Source organism: Lactuca serriola, chromosome 8 (genome assembly GCF_051521515.1).
Source record: "Lactuca serriola cultivar US96UC23 chromosome 8, Lser_US96UC23_V15, whole genome shotgun sequence".
NCBI lineage: Eukaryota > Viridiplantae > Streptophyta > Magnoliopsida > Asterales > Asteraceae > Lactuca > Lactuca serriola.
Genome location: NC_136415.1, coordinates 76,428,218 through 76,447,536, shown reverse-complemented (window position 1 = coordinate 76,447,536; position 19,319 = coordinate 76,428,218). Strand labels below are relative to the sequence as shown.

Here is a 19,319-nt window from a genome sequence, read left to right as displayed (position 1 = left end):
GTATAAGATGATTATGACTCCTCTCTTATGTGATGACTTTAGTTGTTTCTATGTTACAAATTATTATCTTTCTCTTTTCACTATGTGTATAGGCTGGATTCTTTGAAGGATGCTGCTATAATAAACATTAGACTAGCAAATCAATTATGTAAACTATGGTAGCAATGTGTAAATATTGTATCTATATATTTTTTCCAATGTAATACAACGAAACGTGATCACGTTTCCTTGTATTACATCTACATCGGAATATATATATATATATATATATATATATATATATATATATATATATATATAGATACAATATTTACACATTATTAAGAAGTTGAAGAACCTATACTCAATCAAATGTCCGAAGAAGGATTGTTTTGTGAAAAAACAAAGATTGATGTCACCAAAAGCTTGTATGAAGGATGCTTGGCAGAAAAGATAGTTCACATGGAACTACGCACACAAGCTGGAAACAACTCTCCGAAATCTGATTCAGCTAATGAAGTTGACCAATGTCAAAATGAAAAGCTAAGTTTAGAAAAAAAAAGGAACTACCCGTTGATCCGTTAGTGTTGGAATCTAAGGGTATGTTAATGGTTTTGCAATAACAGGAGATATTGATGTTAGAGCTGTTAAAGATCAAGTGAATCTCGAGAATGAATCCACTATTGATCCTCTTGTGTTGATAAAGAGTAATGAAATTGTTGATGATGTTAATGGTCATCTATGCAAAAACACATGGGATAAGAACAAGTTTTTAAAAACACTGAAGGGAATGATGCTAATAAGATCCTATATGTGGCCGATGAGATTGATGATTGGCTCCCTGTTGTTAGCACTACTAGAAAAAAGGCCTTTTACGATGCTCATTGCGCGTCGTAAAACGCTCAGACGATGCGCAAATGCGCGTCAAGGAAGGCCCTGTCATAACGAGAGACGACGCGCATTTACGACACGCATTTACGACGCGCGGTTATGACGCGCAATGCGTATCTAGGAAGGCCCTGTCATAAAGATAGACAACACGCACTTGCATGTCGTAACCTTACGACGCACGTGTTTATGACACGCAATGCGTATCAAGGAAGCTCCTGTCAAGAAAGGCCATGTCATAAATGAGGATGACACACCTTTTTGCGTATCGTAATTTTAAATGTTTAAAAAACATATTATTTATAGATTTACTAATTTTCAAATTAAATTTGCATTTAATGTCTCATAACAAAAAATAAAATACCATATACAGAAAATACAATCCATTGCATAAAATTTAATGTCATACAAATAATCGATCCATGGAAAGATAAAACAAATCAATAGAAGTTTTCTCCCTATACATGATTATCGCATACTAAATAACAAACTTTATTTCATATTCATACATATGATTACATTATTCATTACAAAAAACATATACCTACATCTTCGCCTAAAATGTTATTGCATGATGCAAGTTGGCCATTTCATTGATGGATCACCAAGAGGAAGACCAACAACTACTGTTAAGATTCACAAATATGATAATATTTAAGAAAACAGAAGGCCAAATTTGTAAATTGTAATTGAACCTTCTCTGTGGATTCAGCTTTGTTCTCGGCTCCTAAAGTTTCAATGGCGGCGCCTCTTGTTTGGCGCCATATACAAGCTTCATCTAGCGGCTCCACAAGCTCTGTATCTTGAGGGATTTCCACTTTCATCCAGGCTTCAATATAGCCCATACTTGTATAAAATATTAAAACAAGAAGCATGTAAGAGTTTTCAGCTTTTAGACACCTCCGATCCACTGTAAATTATATATACACCCAAAATAAATAAATAAATATAAAAACACAGTTCAGGATTCATGATGAAAATTTTTGTCCATCTATTATCTAAGAGAAAGAGTAATAGGAGTTAAAAGGGACCTTTTTTCAATATATGCAGATCTATCAGAGCAGTTAGCAGCTTCTGCTAATCTTCGAAATGGGCTTTTACTTTGGTCAACTTGAAAAGGCCAAAAAAGTGTAACACCGAGAATTTCAAAATAATTTTTCAAAAATTATAAAAACATTTCTCATTAACTTTTCATAAAAAACGTTAAGTTTAAATCCCAATTCACATTATACAAAATCCCAAGATCATATGTATATCAAAATCCCATGCGTGTGTACAGATCAAGCCGGCGCCTTCCCACGGTCATCGCTAGTACCTGAAACAACAACACTAACACTATAAGCACAAAGCTTAGTGAGTTCCCCAAAATACCACATAAACATATATTAGCCACTCGATGCTATAACTCTATGGGTCCGTGCACCCAAGCTCTGTGAACCCTCAGGTTCTAACTCTAGGAACCTTCCGGTTCCAACTCTATAAACATGCACAACATAAATCACATAGATATCATGCAGTACAACACATAGCATACACATAATATACATACTCTGACACATAACTCTGATTACCTACTCAAGGTAAAGTATAGTGAGAAGACTCACCTCGTATATCTCGATAACTCGCGAATCCGGGAAAACACTCGTGCTCGATCCTCCGAGCTATAATCCTCCTATAACATCATACATCTCTGATTAACACTTTTACCACTAAGGTTGACTACCCCTATCAAGTCAACTCTGGTCAACTTTGGTCAACGATCAACTTTGACCGGACTCGGCGAGTGCACTAGGGCAACTCGGCGAGTCTATACGTATTCACCAACTCTCTAGGATTCTCTTTTGACACGTCGAGTACTCCCCTGACTCGACGGGTTCCACCTGGCATGAATCGCGGGGCCACCACGACTCAACTCGCCGAGTCTCAAGAACAACTCGGCGAGTCCCAGCTCGACTCAGTCTAACTGTCCACCCTCTCTAACTCTCCCTGGCTCACTGAGTCGACCCTTAACTCGGCAAGACCACTCGCTGAGTGGTTAAGGACAATCTTCATGCTACTCGCCGAGTCTGTTCTTCAGACTCAGCAAGTCCATGCCATGCATCAACCCAAACTAGCTTCTGAGGTCAGATCCGCACCATCCACTCACAGATCTGGCCCTCCTAAACTTATTCATCACGCAAAGTTCATATCTTGGTTACCATACAACACTCACAAGGCTCTTTTTGGAGGAATGACTTCTAGAATGGCAACCCTAGCCTCCAACCCAAAAGGGAGGACATAAAGCATGACATTAGGGACTCTCTGGACCTGCTAAGGTCCAGATCTAGGCACCATATCCCCATGGGACCTCTCACACTTCCAATACAAAGCAAATAAGGCATGAAGAAACCCTAGATTTGACCATATCAACAAAATACGAAAATAAGCTCTGAAGGATACCTCAAGAAGCCTCCTCTGATGAAATGAAAGAAGATCCAAGCTCCCCAACTCTTCTAGCTTGCCCTTCCTCTTCCTTTCTTGCAAAAACACACAAATTTGGTGAACAATGGCCTCTTTCTCACTCACACGAATCCCCCAGCTGTTTTGGTGCTCTCAAGATCCAGGTAGCCACAATGAAGGGCCATAAGGTCCTTTAAATAGGGCTTAAGACCGGGAAATTAGGGTTTCATTAAACAGCGAGGACTCGCCGAGTCCATCCCTTGGACTCGTCGAGTCCGGGCGCGAACCCGCGTCCTGAACCGCGATCCTACTCGGCGAGTCTGAGCTCCAACTCGCCGAGTCCCCTCACAAAACATTAAAAACATAAGCATAAAAGATACCTGGAAATCCGGGCTGTTACAAAAAGCATGCTTCAAGTCTCTCAAAATCTGCATAAAAGATTAATAACTGATATGAATAATAGATATAGTATGGCGGACTTCCCAAATCAACAAAAAGACTGCTGTACTAATACTCTAATATGCATAAATTCAAAAATATATTTACAGATTCTCTTCTACTTACCCAATATGATAAATAAGTTAAAAAAAAAGCAGTGAACTGAAAATTAGTAGAAAAACCTAGCCTGAAAACGTGCAAGGCGTTCACGATTAATGCATTGAATGTTCATGCCTAATAGCTGTTAAGACATGACAAGTTATGTTAATAGCTATTAAGACATGACAAGTAATGAAAATTGTTGGTGAATGACTAAAGTGGGTCATAAATGGGTTACATTAAATTGGTAAATGACATCTAATAATGGGTTGGAATGTAGAGTCTCTAAGCAACAGAGTGTAAAGAAAATTAAAATATGATACTTTTGTGTTTTTAATATATTATGTGACAATAAATTAATAAATTATGACATGGTCCAAGATCTAAATACGACACTTAATGGAATGAATTAATTAATTAGACATTGCTTTTAAATAGAAAACATGCATGTAAATGATAAGGCAATACCTGAACTGTGTAAATAATAATACTCAAATACTAAAATTGCATCACACGATTCCTGCAACAAATCAAATCACACTCTGTAATGGAGTGAATTATTACATATAAAATATATTGAATTAAACCAGGGACTGATCCATACCATGCACCATAACACTGCTTCCATCACATCAGATAAACAAACCAATTTATTACTTTTAACAAATTTCTCAACTACCTAAGTTATATGGCATTTAAGTTTTTTTGATCTGAATGTTTGATATACATTTATTTAGAGTATAAATTGGAAGGACATGAATTCTTTTTTTTTTTTTTTTCCGTATTTATGAGTTTAGTTGGGGACACATTTGCTACATCCCCATTTGAAACCCGATCTCTGTTCATCAATAAACATGAATTACTGATTCAAAAATAATAAAATATATGATCATTGCATATAAGTTATAATGCTACCAACCTCGCAGTGCATCTTCTATTGCGGTAATGCAAGCATCACAATCAGTGTTGTAACCATTGACTGATAATCAGAAAAGAATATGTTGAATCAGCTTTAACCTTTTCATATTTTGATTGCAAATAAATGCCTTAATTTCACTTAGCTTATATTATGCTTGGTTCTTAGTTTATTACCTTAGCAAGGGAGTCAACTTCATCACATCATGCTACTACTGATTCCTTATGTGGCAGTCCAATACTATTCGTTCCATCAAAGAGAATACATGAATGAATGCATTAGAAAGACCTAATCAATAACAGTGTTATATTTTTAACTGATCAACTTTGAAAACTAGTTTTGTGATTAAATCAAGTACCTGAAACCAACAAAGTCGGTACATGAAAAAACTCTGAGAAACTCCTTGATGTTATCAACCAGGAGGGGGGCATAAATTCCATTATAATTGCAGTATCTAAAAGCTGGATTATCCAGCTGTGTACCATGAGAGAAAACCAAGTCCAGCAAAGCACCATGTATATGTATTGTTTGGAGAAAAATTTGTTATTATAAACTAATAGGGGTATTTTAGGAATTTTAGAGGCTGACTGGGGAATGAACTTTCGTTCCTTGAAACTAGTGACCTACTCTCATCTTGGTCACACAAAGTTACAAGAAATTAAAAAAGATATCAAATTTTAAAAATGACACCTGTAACTGTGCCAACCTGGCACATGCTGAAATGTCTCATCCACTCTGCCCAATAAAATAAAAGCTAAAACTGTATCATTGACTCATACATATTAGTTATATACCATGTTACTCTGCTGATAATGGGTTAATGACATGTAAGGCATGCTTGAGGATGTTTCACGCCCACCCAGTAGTAAAAGAACAGCTTGAACCTGATCAACAACACGACTTCATTTCTTTTTATTACATAACCACTCATAACTCATAAGTCAAACAGATTCATAAAAGTTCATACCTTTTCAGGAGAGACTGAATCAAACACATAAACCTGACCCTAGAAAGAGAGTGTAAGCTGGTTTGTATCCTCAATGCTTCCACGTGCCATCATTGCATTATGGTTATCTGATGATAGGTTTCCTGGATCAGACCCAATATCATCCGGATCCTCATGCTCAATCATGTTCCCATTACTTAAATCATGTATGACTTCCTGTTCTTGCTCTTGTATGTAATGTGTGTGCGGATGGTATGTTGGATTCTTGTCTCGCATCTGCATTGTTGATCATTCTCATGAGGCGAGCCCATATCTCCAAACAGTTTGATTACAAAATTCTGATTAATGAAAGAACATCAATAACTATGCATTCATATCAAATCCAGTATATGATCAATCTTGAAAACACTGGAGATATCAACTTCATGTCTATTACTTTCCAAATTTCCAATTAAGTTAGATTCCTTCTCACATGTAACACAGAAATTACCCTACTTCGTGAATCTCATTCTTAAAAAATCAACAAGTCCAATGTGCTTATGAGTGGCAAACAGATATCGGTCGAGGGGAAGGGGGATTATTGTAATTTTGGCATTTTGCAAAAGATTATACTTCTATTACCAACAAAAGAACAAAGTATCATGCAGGAACACTCAAGTAATGTGGACAGTGATACACTTACTCGGCAATCAGGCTAGGCAACTTTCCATTATGGTTACTTTAATACGAGAAAGGCATTTGTTGGTTTTCCTTGGGTTCTACGGAAGGATTTGAAATGGAGCTACCATATAATTTCAGGACAAAGAGGACAAAAGGGGTATTTAGAAACAAATCCCATTAATAAGGATCAATCCGTCAATTCCTTTTATACCCTTCCTTCTGCTAATAGTCAACAAAAGCAACCACATCCAACTGCCCTCAATACTCCTATTGGCTCCTTTCCAAATAGTCCCCCTACCAATAAACTTAGCAACACACTCATACCCAAAACTAATGATCAAAGCCATCATTAAAATCCTGGTTCTTACTCCCATTATCAATCTAGTTTTTCAATTTCACCACACCCTACTCCTTACATACCTTATGACTGAACCACTAAATGATTCCAGTCCAGTTATCAGGGCAATCACCCATCTCTGCCTTCTTTTTTATTTTGTGCCAAAGAAATAAAAGAACTTCACACATAAAGAAAAGATGATTATGTGAATCCATATCCTTACTACAGAAAGAACACTCATGAGTTCCCCTTATTTCCCAGCTCTTGACCCGATCTTATGTTTTCAATGACCCAAAATAGCCATCCATAAAATAAAAGCATTTCTGGGAATATTCTCTTTAAACCACACTATCTTATACCAATTAACTTTTATCTCAGGCCCATATTAAAGATCATTTCAAACTTGCTTTGTAGAAAACCTTCGACCAATACCATTCAGATCAGCATAACTTGTCTCGATCATGGACAGATTAGGAAATCTCTCCAACCACTCATCCGACCAACTAATTTACCAACAACCAGCACTTCCGCCACCTTAGAGTCATCCTGAAATCGTCTATAATTCTACACATGCTAAAAGATAACTTACAACAAAAAAACCACCAGCTCCATTCCCAACACCCACAACTATATGAAATCCGTCCATTAATGGCTTTTCTGTAATCCACAGCAAGTAAGAAAATAAGCATGAGAGAAAGAAAAAAAAAAGTAATCTTCACATCCAACTTCTGTTACAACTGTTTCTATGCAAGAAAATATAATGTCGTATGAGTTCAGCAACTTCAAAATCGCAGTTCATATTTTTTAAAGTTGTTGTGCGCAAAGAAATTGACAGTAAACATACTCATGCTGCTCGTATCATAAATCAAAACCACTGTAATCGGTGGATTTATTTACAAGAATTTGAAATTATTGAATTACCTCTAGTTGACCTTGTAGTGATAGAACGTGATTGATGATTTCATCGACCATGAGTGCTTTTCGAGTGACCTAAGAACACGATTCCGAATTGGTGATGGAGACGAACCAGAAGCTTTTAGAGTGGCGACCTGGTGGTGGTGAATTTTCTTTCTATAACATCGGCGGCTCTGAGTTTGATGACACCGGCGGTGGAGGATTCTCTTTCTACAACACCGGCGGCTCTCAATTTGATTGAGGTAGAAGACGAAGTAGTAAGCGGTGGAATGTATTTAGGACTTAACCAATGAATGGGCGTTGGGAAGAAGTAGACGATAATGGAGTCGGGGTTGCGTTTCTAGAGGCTTCTTATAGGGCGGTGGTGGTGAGAGGGTTTTGGCTCTGAACTGTAAAGAAAAAAGACGGTGAGGTTAGTCTAGTAATTTGGAAGATAGATGGTGATGGGGAAGAACAATCGTCTTTCATTGGAAGTCGACGGCGGTGGGAGACACTCAGAAGGGTCGAAGAAGCAGCAGATAACGGAAGGTGAATGGAGGTTTGAGAACCGAGAGAGAAGAAAGAAAGAAAGGGGGTTTTCGGTGGGGATGAGCTAGGGTTTTCAGCCGGTGGAAATAAAGCGGGCTTTTTAATTTTTAGATTTCATTTCCCCCTCGGATGAAACGCGCGTTTCATTAAAATTTATAAAGCGACATGGTTAGACGACGCACATTTTATATAAGGTGCCCTCCGTGTTTTTATTTTTATTTTTTATTAGACACTAATTTTAGGGCACTCAAAAATGCGTGCCCTCTATTATTCATATTTTGGAAAACTGACATCAATTTTCAGGGCACGCTCAAATGCGTGTCTTCTATCAGCGCGTGTCATTGATTGCGCATCGTAAAAGGCTGTTTTTCTAGTAGTGTAGTCGAAGTACTCATAGGAGGCTTGTTGTTGGTTGAAGTACTCATAGGAGGTTGTTAAGGAGAAAAGCTAGGCACGAAATGTATGAGTTAGCATCTCAAGAGGATGTTCAAAACAATGCAAATTGGCATACCCAAAATGAAGAATATGTTCCTAATTTTTGTTTGAACATTGGTTTGGTGCAACAGGCAGTGACCTCCGATAGGGCAGTTTGCCATAACACCCAACGGACCTAGGTTCCATCCCTCCCGAAGAGATAACAACATCATCCTTAGCAACCCAGTTTCCCATTAAGGGGCTTCACTGCTTTGGACACGGATAGAACCCGATACCATTCCCCCAGGAACCCTGGGAGGGGAAAACTGGAGTGTGTCTCCGCCTAGTTGAACTGGATCTCATTGGCAAGAATATGTTCCTGATAAAAACAATGATGATGAAGAAAGAAAGCTCACTGATAGGAACAAAGATGATGATGATGATTGTTTGATGGTTTTGAAACAAAAGGCTCTGAAGAGAAGAAGCCGAGGAGGAAAAAGATAAAAAAAAATCACAAAGTGAACGGTGGCCTAGAGATGTTCAGAAAAGGTGAAAATGGTGACTATTTCTGAATTAAGGAAAAAAATGTTGGGTTAATTCAGAAACGGGGACAGTTTTGGTCCCAGGGGTATTTTCGGAAGTTTTTATTTAAATAGATTTTCTTCCAGTTTTAGAGTTTGACTAGGATACTATTTTATTTAGTATATATATAGATGTAATTGTTGCTTTGTTAATTTATTCAGAAAACACGTTTTAGTTGGTAATTGTTTAGCCTCCAAGCAAGTTTTGTTTTCCCCTGTTTCGTTTCTACCCTGTTCATATGTTTCTTTTCATGCGCTGTTAAATTTTGCTTCATTCTTCCAGAATCAAGTGAATTGATTCTCAAGTTTTATGTTCCTGTCAATCGGTGTTCAGATTTCCTTCTTTCCTTGAGATATTCTATTAGAATCAAGTGAATTGATTATTGTATGAAGTTCATTCACGAAGAATTAAGTGATTTAATTCCTACACCCACTACCCTCTTATATACTCGGCTGCAACAAACAAAATAAGATAAAGTACCTAAATTACCCTCCACTACTAAGATCTTCTTTTTTTGCTAATTTTGCCAAATTAACCCTATATAAAATAACGTGACTGAAGAGGGTGCATAGCAATTTTGGTCATCTGAGTGTTTTTTTATTTTGGTTGATTGGATCCTGTGAAAGGGTGAAGGCAACTGGGAGCCAATAGAGGGCTTAATGTATGGAAATAAAGTTGAAAATCTTTCTTTAGTTTATGTCAATAAACAATAATCATGGCAATTTCTTCTCTCTTGTAGATTTAGGAACAATATCGAAACGAAATCTGGTCCTACCTTCTCCTCTCGTTCATCATCAAGAAGAATACCATTCATTTTGATTTTTGATTTTTGGAATCTCGTTTGAAGTTGAAGAAAATGGTGGCTTGAAGAGGAAATCATAGATTTAAGTTTATTTTAATAGATCTTCGTACTACGTCAAGTAATCTTTTGTAGATCATGAGTAATTTGATTTTAATACCGGTCAATTAAAAGGAAATCTTATGCAATTATTAAACGAAACTGTAAAATGAAAAAAAAAAAAAATCGTGAGAAAAAATGGATGAGAACATATACTGATCTTGGAAATAAAATTAGTATAATCTAAAAATAAGTGCTGCGTTTTTTTTTTTTTTGTCTTTTTTAAAGGTATATCAAAAATGGGATTTCATTCATGTTAATCAAAATACAGAAATGGTCATTGTTGTGTATTATGCTTGTGGCATTCCAATAACCAAACACAAGGTAATTTGGTAATTAGTTAAGTTTTTTCCCATCATGCTATCAAATGCATATAATTTCCTTCATATTAGTTATTTTTGTTGATTCAAGTTCTGGTTACCATAAGCCCTGCTTCAAAGAGTTAACCTATCCTAAGTCTGAAGTATGCTTGTAATTTGTAAGAGAAACTATAGCTTTAATTAATGTGCTTTTAACTAACTTTAAGGGCTTGGTTTTTCCTATTAAGTCATGTATGTATAAAGTCGTTCAATGAGTAATGACATCTATATGGATAAAACGCTGTAAACACAAAGTTAATTTGCTTCTTTTTGGGACCTACACATAGGAAATTGAGCAAAATGATGAGATGCTTCAAAAGAAACAAGGAAACACGATCTCAGAGATGAACTATATCGCTACTAAATCAAGCAAAAGACCGTTCTTCAATGGCTCATTGCTAAAATCTATAAGAAATTAAAACAAAGGATATGAAGGCTGTCGACATAGACAAACTAAATGTGTATAATCTCTAAAAAAGTTTCTCAATCAAATACTCATCATGGACTCATGGCTCAGTTAATATGAAAGAGCAATCTGGTGCTTTCTTTAACCCTTGCCATTTGAATCCAAAACTTGATCGAATGGTACACACTACACAAACATGAAAGTACTAAGGCTGCACTTCTTATGCTTGTTAGAGTGGACATAATTCAAACCAAACTGCAAGAGATTGGAACTCTTGTCATTGCATAGGCAAGAAGTGAAGAGAGCCCCACCTTTTGGCATGAAAAAGGAATTACATTCTTTATATAATCTAATGGATGCCAAACATAGTACAACCTTTTTTGTTGATGTACTGCATAAGAAACAGAGCCTAAAGGAGAAAAAAGTAATATTGGAGAAGCATGTAAAGTATCAACCTTGGAAGACGTACAAGAAACATATAATTACTGTTAGCTATTGGCGTCGATGATCTGAACAAACTCAGACTAGAAGTAAAAATAATTGGAAAAACAGATACAAGAAAGAAGAATATGCATCAACTCATATTTGAGCTGAAAGAAATAAAAAGGAACATCAAGAAATTGCTCAAAGACACATCAAGGGCTCCAGCACTCAAGGAAATAGTAATAATACAACTATACTTGTCAAATCAATACATAGGTGACCAAATAATCTCAAAAAATATGTTCCAGTATGTTTTCACTTTTCACTGCACAAGCAGGTCAATACTGATTAACCCTAATCTAGTCTCTCATAACTTGCAGACTCATGAGCAGAACCAAATAATCAACCAAGACCACTACCATTGCAGATTCATGAGAGAAGACAATAATCTTTATCTAAATATCAAATCCAACAAAAAATTTCCACCTTTTACCAAAACACCCCCCTTTACATAAAAGAAAAAACTACAAAATTTACAAATGAAGAAACAAATGAGTCAAAGTCGAGAGCAAGAGAGCAGAATTAACAAGAAAAAAAAAATCCTACAACTCAAATACACAGTAATCTAAATCTACAACTTGATCATGTATAAATACCAAATACAATAGAAATTTTGTAAATTATCACCTCTAAACAACACTCATATTACAAAGGCCATACAAATACAAAATCAAAATAGTATTATATTGGACTAAGCACAATAGCATATCTCAAAAGCAAAACTATTATTAATAACATACATTCAAGAACTACTTGCATTCCAGAGGATCTATGCAGCTTCTCTTCCTCTCTTGATTTTGGCAACTCTTACCATGACTCCAACATATATCTTGTCTACCATTTCCTCAGCAAACATGAAAAGCTTCTGTCTCCAATGCTTCTTGAACAACAGAACTCCAATAACACCCCAAAACCCTGTTGCAAAACCACTCATTATGTCCACGTAAAACAACCATACTCTGGTCTGCTCAGCTGCTTTGTGTTTCTTCTTGCTTGTTGTTGTTGTGGGATCTTGATGATTTGAGCAACTGTTTGGCAGTGGAGGTCCACATAGACCTTTGTTCCCAGCATAAATTGATGGATCATCAATAAGCGTCTGCAGTTGATTTCCTGTTGGAATTTGACCCGACAAGTTGTTGTGTGACAAATTCAAATGGCTCAAAAAGTTCAGAGCTGCCATGCTTGAAGGGATCCTTCCGCTCAACTCGTTTTTTGAGAAATCAAGAGTTTCCAACTTTATCATGTTTCCAATGCTCTCTGGAATACCCCCACTCAGATGATTATTAGACAGATTCAGACCCACCAACTTGTTAAGTGCAGTGAGCTCGACCGGTATTTCTCCCACAAGTTTATTGCTTGAAAGGTCCATGTTAAACACTATATCCCAAGTTGTTGTATATTCAAGATCAACACCTTTCATGACCTGAATCACATTCTTATCATCATCGATATCTGAAAAATTCATATTCATCAAGTGACCCACAACCATGCCATTTAAGTTTCCTACACACGGAGGGATGGTTCCGGTTAAGTTGTTGTATGCAAGATCCAAAATTTGAAGATTTGAACTTTTGCAAAGAGATTGAGGAATTCTACCAGTGAAGTGGTTTTTGTGTAAACTCAAAACTACCAAAGATGTAAGTTTTTTCCCTATCCAATTGGGTATATTTCCATATAATTTATTGTCACCCAAATCTAAGACTCCCAAACCTTGTAGATTCCCTAATTCTGGAGGAACTTCACCAGTAAAGTTATTTTTGTTCAAATTTAACCAAAATAATGATGAAATAAGAGCAATTGAGCTAGGAATGGCACCAGAGAGCTGATTTGAGCTTATACTCATGATAGTCAAACCCTGCAGATTCCCCATACAGTTGGGAATTTTCCCACTTAACATGTTTCTTGAAAGATCAAGCCCTTCCAAATCTGTTCTTCTGCATAATGACCGTGGAATTGACCCACTGAAAAGGTTATATTCCAGAAGTAATACAGGTGAAGGCCAATATGCATCACCATTTCCTGCATTAGGAAGGTTTTTCAAAGATCCGCTGAGTTTGTTGTGAGAGAGATCTAAGACAGGAATGATGGGCATCTTCCGCAGCCATGTGGGCAGCGGCCCTGAAAGTGTAGCATTGGACAACTCTAACTCTTCAAGTTTCCTCTGATGTCGAAGCCACTGCGGAAATCCATTCCCGATATTGCAAGAGCTGAGACTAAGAGATATCAACTGGAATGGAGGTATCCACCCACGTGAAACATTGAATGTCAGCTTAGTGTTAGAAGAAGCATCCAAGACCTTCAACACTGAAAGATTAGCAAAATGGGCTTCGGTAACCGCTCCTTCTAAAGAATTGTTATAGATAGAGAGAATACGGAGTTTGGCAAGTTGCCCAATCGAAACTGGAATAGTCCCGTCTAATAAATTAGATCCTAGATCCAAATTTGTTAAAGATGCTAATTTTCCAAGGGATTCTGGAATTGAACCATTCAATTGGTTTTCAGATAGATCAAGTACTTGTAAAAATCTTAATCTTCCTAGAGATTCAGGGATTGAACCAGTCAGTTTGTTGTATGATAGATCAAGGTCTCTTAAGTTTGCCAGTCCTCCAAGTGTTTCTGGAATTCTACCTTTTAAACTCCGACTTAATTCCAGCAACTCCAAAGAATATTGGGAGCATTCTGATGCGTTTTTTGGTGGGTCAGTCATTTCCATACGGAACACATTATTTGTCACACTCAATTGTTTCAGGTGGCACTGTCTCCAGATTCCAACATCCTCAATCTGCTTAAACTTGTTACCAGAAAGATGAAGCTCTAGAAGTTTAGGCATAATAGGAAGCGATGAATTCAGCATGGTATCTGAAAGGTCAAGGACTTCTAGGGAGCTCATGTTTGTCAATACAGATGGAAATATACCTCCAAGTGGATTATTGCTAAGATCGAGGTGCTGGATGTTAGAAAGTGTACTGTAATTAAGATGTGGAGAAGATAGATGCGTCTTATCCAGCCCACAACCTGACAAATGAAGCTCTGACAAAGAAGGGATCATGCTTAGTAGCTTTGGAAAGTTCCATGCCAAACTAAGATTAAATCCATTAATAAAATAATTAAAATTGGTTCCTAAAGTTTTTAACATTTTCTGATTTTATATATATATATATATATATATATATATATATATATATATATATATAGAGAGAGAGAGAGAGAGAGAGAGAATTAACTAAAACTATGTATGTTATCCAACCTAACAAGCAATGCCTATACATGTTTTCCCCACCTATTTCCCACGTTGTTCCATCTTTTTTTTGTTGGGATAAAATTGAATTTCAATAACCCAAACACTAAATATTTAGTAATTTCTTGTTTGTTTTACATTTTTGGATATGACAACTATAATTTTTGTTTTTGGTAGACTCACAGTACAACGCAAGTCAAACACCAGAGTTGTACGGTACACATTTGGTTTGAAGACTTTGAAAGTCATGCTTCTCAACTTGTAGCACTACAATTACATATGTACCTTAGCAGCAGATGCTTTCTTACTTGTTTTTAAAAGTAATTACAATAACCTGTCTAATTGGCTCTAGAAAAAGCATAATTAAGCACTTTCAGTTAGCAGCAGATGGGGGTGGTCCAAACATTGGTATGTTTCTTTGAAAGAAATGAAAGTAGGATGCTATAAAGTATAAACAAATAAATGAAAGTAGGTTGCTACTTCTTGCATTTATCCCTTTCGCTTTTGAGCATAACAACATATATAGTGGCACTTTATGGTTCTATATCAACACTTGTTCTGCTACGAAGCTGTTATATTATCTCGGTTTCCAATACTTAAGAGAGGTTAAAATGGTAATTATGAGCAAAAAAGATAAAGTTGGTCCAAACAGAAAAGTTTGTAAATTTTGAGGGTGATCCCAATGGTCCAGAGCACATAGTGTGGTGGAGTTTGGTTTGAAGAAAGTGATTGTCAACAAAGCATTACTACATTTATAAAATAAGGAAAGCAAAATGAAGAACATTCACAACCTCAAAGGAAAAAAGTGTAAGCAGGAGATGTTTTCAGGGAAAGTAAAAGAAAGAGTATTTGAAGTGTCTGGGGATCAAAACTGGAATTCAGACTCTGAATCCAATATAAATTGAAAGTGTATCTCAATTCTGTAGGTTGGACCAACATAAATATAATGATAAAAAAAACCCTACAAAATTAGAATGTTTTGGATAGCTAAAATGTGTGCATAAACTACAGTAATTGCTGCTCCATCCATAATATAACCTACTTAATTATAACAAAAAGAATGCTCAAAGACATTCCACTAAAGACTAATCCATCTGAAAGTGTATCTCAATTCAAGCCCTCCCTTTCTTAAAACCAAATTGAAACTTCATGTATGTACTACAGAGGCATTGTCTAGGTATTGAATTCAATCTCATCTCCAGCAAAACATTATAATTATATATAGCATTTCTACTAATTGATGCCATTCTTTTATTCTCTTGTCTTACTTACTAGATATGCTTATATTTTGGTAACTAATAGTGTTATAGGAATGTAACATTGAATGGTTGATTATGTTACTTATATTGACTCAATGCTTTCTTACTTGTTTTTAAAAGTAATTACAATAACCTGTCTAATTGGCTCTAGAAAAAGCATAATTAAGCACTTTCAGTTAGCAGCAGATGGGATGCTATAAAGTATAAACAAACAAATGAAACTAGGTTGCTACTTCTTGCATTTATCCCATTGGTCTAGAGCACATAGTGTGGTGGAGTTTGGTTCGAAGAAAGTGATTGTCAACAAAGCATTACTACATTTATAAAATAAGGAAAGCAAAATGAAGAACATTCACAACCTCAAAGGAAAAAAGTGTAAGCAGGAGATGTTTTCAGGGAAAGTAAAAGAAAGAGTATTTGAAGTGTCTGGGGATCAAAACTCTCTGAATCCAATATAAATGAAAAAGAAACAATGTTAGAGTGCTTATCTATCAATATAAATGGAGTGGAGAAGGATTTTAAGAGAGCTTGGGTTAGAAACATGGTGCTTAAAAATCAGGTTACTTTTGCTGGGGAAAAAGAACATGCAATTATGCAGTAGCTGAGGCAATTGAAAGATCTGGTGAGCTTGTGTCAATGTGGGACCCCAATCTTTTTGATGTTATCAAATTAAAGGAAGAAATTATATTGTTGCAAGTAACCGAGATATGGAAAACCTGCAACACAATACGTCACCTCATCATTTAGTTGATTCTTTTTTACTTAAGTTGACATCATCCCATAGTTTTAGCATATATATAATATTCTCAATTTCATTACTTAACATTTCCTAATTCACTCAAATCACCATTACCCATTTTAATCGAGAAAATGACAAAATTAGGTCAGGAAACACAATCTCAACTCAACTTTCTTCTAAGTTAGTTCTATGTCTTGATTTAGCATACATCCCAACAACTAAACATCTTACAACCATTAATTTAACACAACTTAAGCAAACTTTACAAATGTAATCAACATACCTCGACTAAATCGGCACCCAGTTCAACCCAGAATGATTTCTCCTCAATATTACAAGTCATATGCTTAAATCGACTGTACTATGATTTTCAATTCACTGATTTACTTCATGAATTCTCCTTCCTTCGTCTTTCGCTTTACTCGAACTTCCTCGTTTTCATCTGATACGAGATCTGGTCATATTTCCGTTATTTAATATATATTTAATTCATTTTAGAGTAAAACACATTTTTGGTCCCTATGGTTTTGCCAAAATAGCGCTTTTATCTTTTCTTTATTGCTTATTATCTACTACTAATCACTGTTACTAATTAGGTCTGTTGATTGGGTAAAATTTTCGAGCTTCGGGTAGTTCGAGTTTTTTCATAAAATAATATGAACCGAAACCTGAACTATTTACAATTCGGGTCTTATAGTTCGGGTATCCGGGTTGATGATTCGGGTCAGGTATTTTCGGGTATACCAGAAATATACTTTAATGAAATTTATTTATGAATAATTTGGGCATTGTTCCTTGTTGTATGAATAAGATTGAAAAAACATTGTGATAATAGATTTTTTTTATAAGCTAGTAATATCATCACCAAATGAATAAAAAACATGTAACAAATAATCATATTACTTTTACCATCTTAAAAGTTATAATAGGTTTCCTTTTAGGATATTATATGATATATTCATGAAATCTTATGTTTTAGGACCATATCAAACGAGTAATGTATCTGGTGAATTTAATCATATTTTTGTTATTGTTAACTTATATAAGATATTGATAGGTTTTACATGTAATGAAAAATCATTATATTCTTAAGGGTACGTGCAGCCTACTTTGATCTATGGCATAACACTATGTAAGCAACATATTATTGAACATCAAATCTTCTAAACCCTAAACAAAATTCACAAAATTGCATACCTTTTATTTGTTATTGTAAACAAATCTTTGATTCCAACAAAGCAATCTAGAATTATCTTTGAAAACAAACTCTATTTGTGTGCGAGCCTCTAATGGTTCACACCCACAACACAAGAACCGTAGAAAGATTAGGAGAGAGGCGAGAGAGGATCAATTTTTGGATCTAGTATCTAAAAATAGAGTACTTGAAAATTCCAATGTATAAGGTTCTATTTATAGTTGAGTATGAGACATGTAGAAACCATGATTTGAACATAAAATAATATTATTTCAAATAAGACAGTTATCTAGTTCATTGATTATTTAAATAGAAGCTACCTGAAACGCTTTTAGGGTCTCCAAATCCCCATCATGTAGCCATACACCACCACCGTATTGCTCTTTTTGCCACGATCACAACCAACACTGCCCCACAAATTTCCTAATCATCACAAAAATCTGCCACAAAAAAAGTAATATACATATCTTCTAAAACCATATTTGAATCTTCCAATCTCTTTGCTTTGGATAGCCCATCTATGAGTGTTGTGTAAGTATATTGATCAGAAATCATGACCTTTGTAACACCCGTGTTCAAGACTAGTTTAGCTTTATATTTTTATGAGGTAAAGATGGAGTTTTGGGGGAAAACCTGTGGCACGGCATGGTGCAAGGATGCCCACAGCGTGGCATTGAATAAAAGCACATATATTTTATTGGACCGCCACAGCGTGGGCAAGGGTTGCCAGTGTGTGGCAGCTGTTGTAACAATTGGTAAAAATTAGTTAGTGTTCGATGGTCAAACCACCACGAATCGCTATGTATTAAGGACCAATTGTATGTAATCTTATGTTTATAATGTATATTAAAGATATCATATTCATAATTACTTTCAGAATGTCTCAAGCTACTAAAATCATCTATCGTTGAAGATCGAATCGAAAATCACCGAAAATTATTTTTAGAGTAAATTACACCAATGGTCCCTATGGTTTAGGGTAATTTGCGTGTTTGGTCCCTAACTTGTTTTTTAGCTCGAAAGGTCCCTACTGTTTGTTTTTTTACGTTTTTGGTCCATGTCTTACCTAAAAAGACTATTTTGCCCTTGATTTTTTTGTTTACTTAAATAAATACACCCCCAACCCTACCCCCTCACCTTACCTTACCTACCTCACCATTTTTTCCTATTTAAATAATAGTCTTTTAGCATAACAAACGAGCAGATCACTTCAACATAACGACATCATATATATCAGGATACAAATATAACAGATCACTATAGCATAGCAGCATCTTACATACCTGGATACCAATTTAACAGATCACTTCAGCATAGGAACATCCTACATACTAGGATATAGATCTAACATATCACTACAACATAATAACATCCTACACACCAAGATATAGATCTAACAGATCACTACAATATAGTAACATACTCGATACAAGGATACAGATCTAGCAGTTCACTACAACATAGCAACATACTAAATATTACCGCACCAAGAATGGATAACCATATATACTCAGAGGTAAGATAGCCACCCAAACATGTGGTCCTACTTTAGAACCACAACGAAACAAGGAACATGTAAGAGAGCCTAGACCAAGAGTCCT

At 35.8% G+C, this 19,319-nt stretch overlaps 1 protein-coding gene across 5 annotated transcripts; it reads right to left on the bottom strand.

Annotated features, from left to right (window-relative positions):
* Window positions 1–1,346: 1,346 nt before the first annotated feature.
* Window positions 1,347–18,122, bottom strand: LOC145065624 (receptor-like protein EIX2). 5 transcript variants are annotated; one of them, XR_013688496.1, is made up of 13 exons: window positions 18,039–18,122; window positions 16,807–16,965; window positions 6,388–7,359; window positions 5,727–6,043; window positions 5,118–5,643; window positions 4,936–4,999; window positions 4,763–4,822; window positions 4,312–4,363; window positions 3,687–3,734; window positions 3,307–3,379; window positions 2,472–2,539; window positions 1,899–2,182; window positions 1,347–1,777 (listed from the first exon to the last, which is right to left on the bottom strand). XR_013688496.1 is itself a non-coding variant. In XM_079012654.1 (3 exons), exon 3 carries the CDS (start codon window positions 14,175–14,177, stop codon window positions 12,057–12,059), a length of 2,121 nt encoding a protein of 706 aa, XP_078868780.1. In that variant the 5' UTR covers window positions 14,178–14,317; window positions 16,807–16,965; window positions 18,039–18,122; the 3' UTR covers window positions 11,854–12,056. The 5 variants fall into 5 exon arrangements, 1 of the variants encoding a protein (XP_078868780.1); XR_013688494.1 differs by lacking the exon at window positions 6,388–7,359; XR_013688495.1 differs by lacking the exon at window positions 6,388–7,359 and having other exon boundaries at window positions 5,727–5,981.
* Between the last annotated feature and the right edge of the window lie 1,197 nt (window positions 18,123–19,319).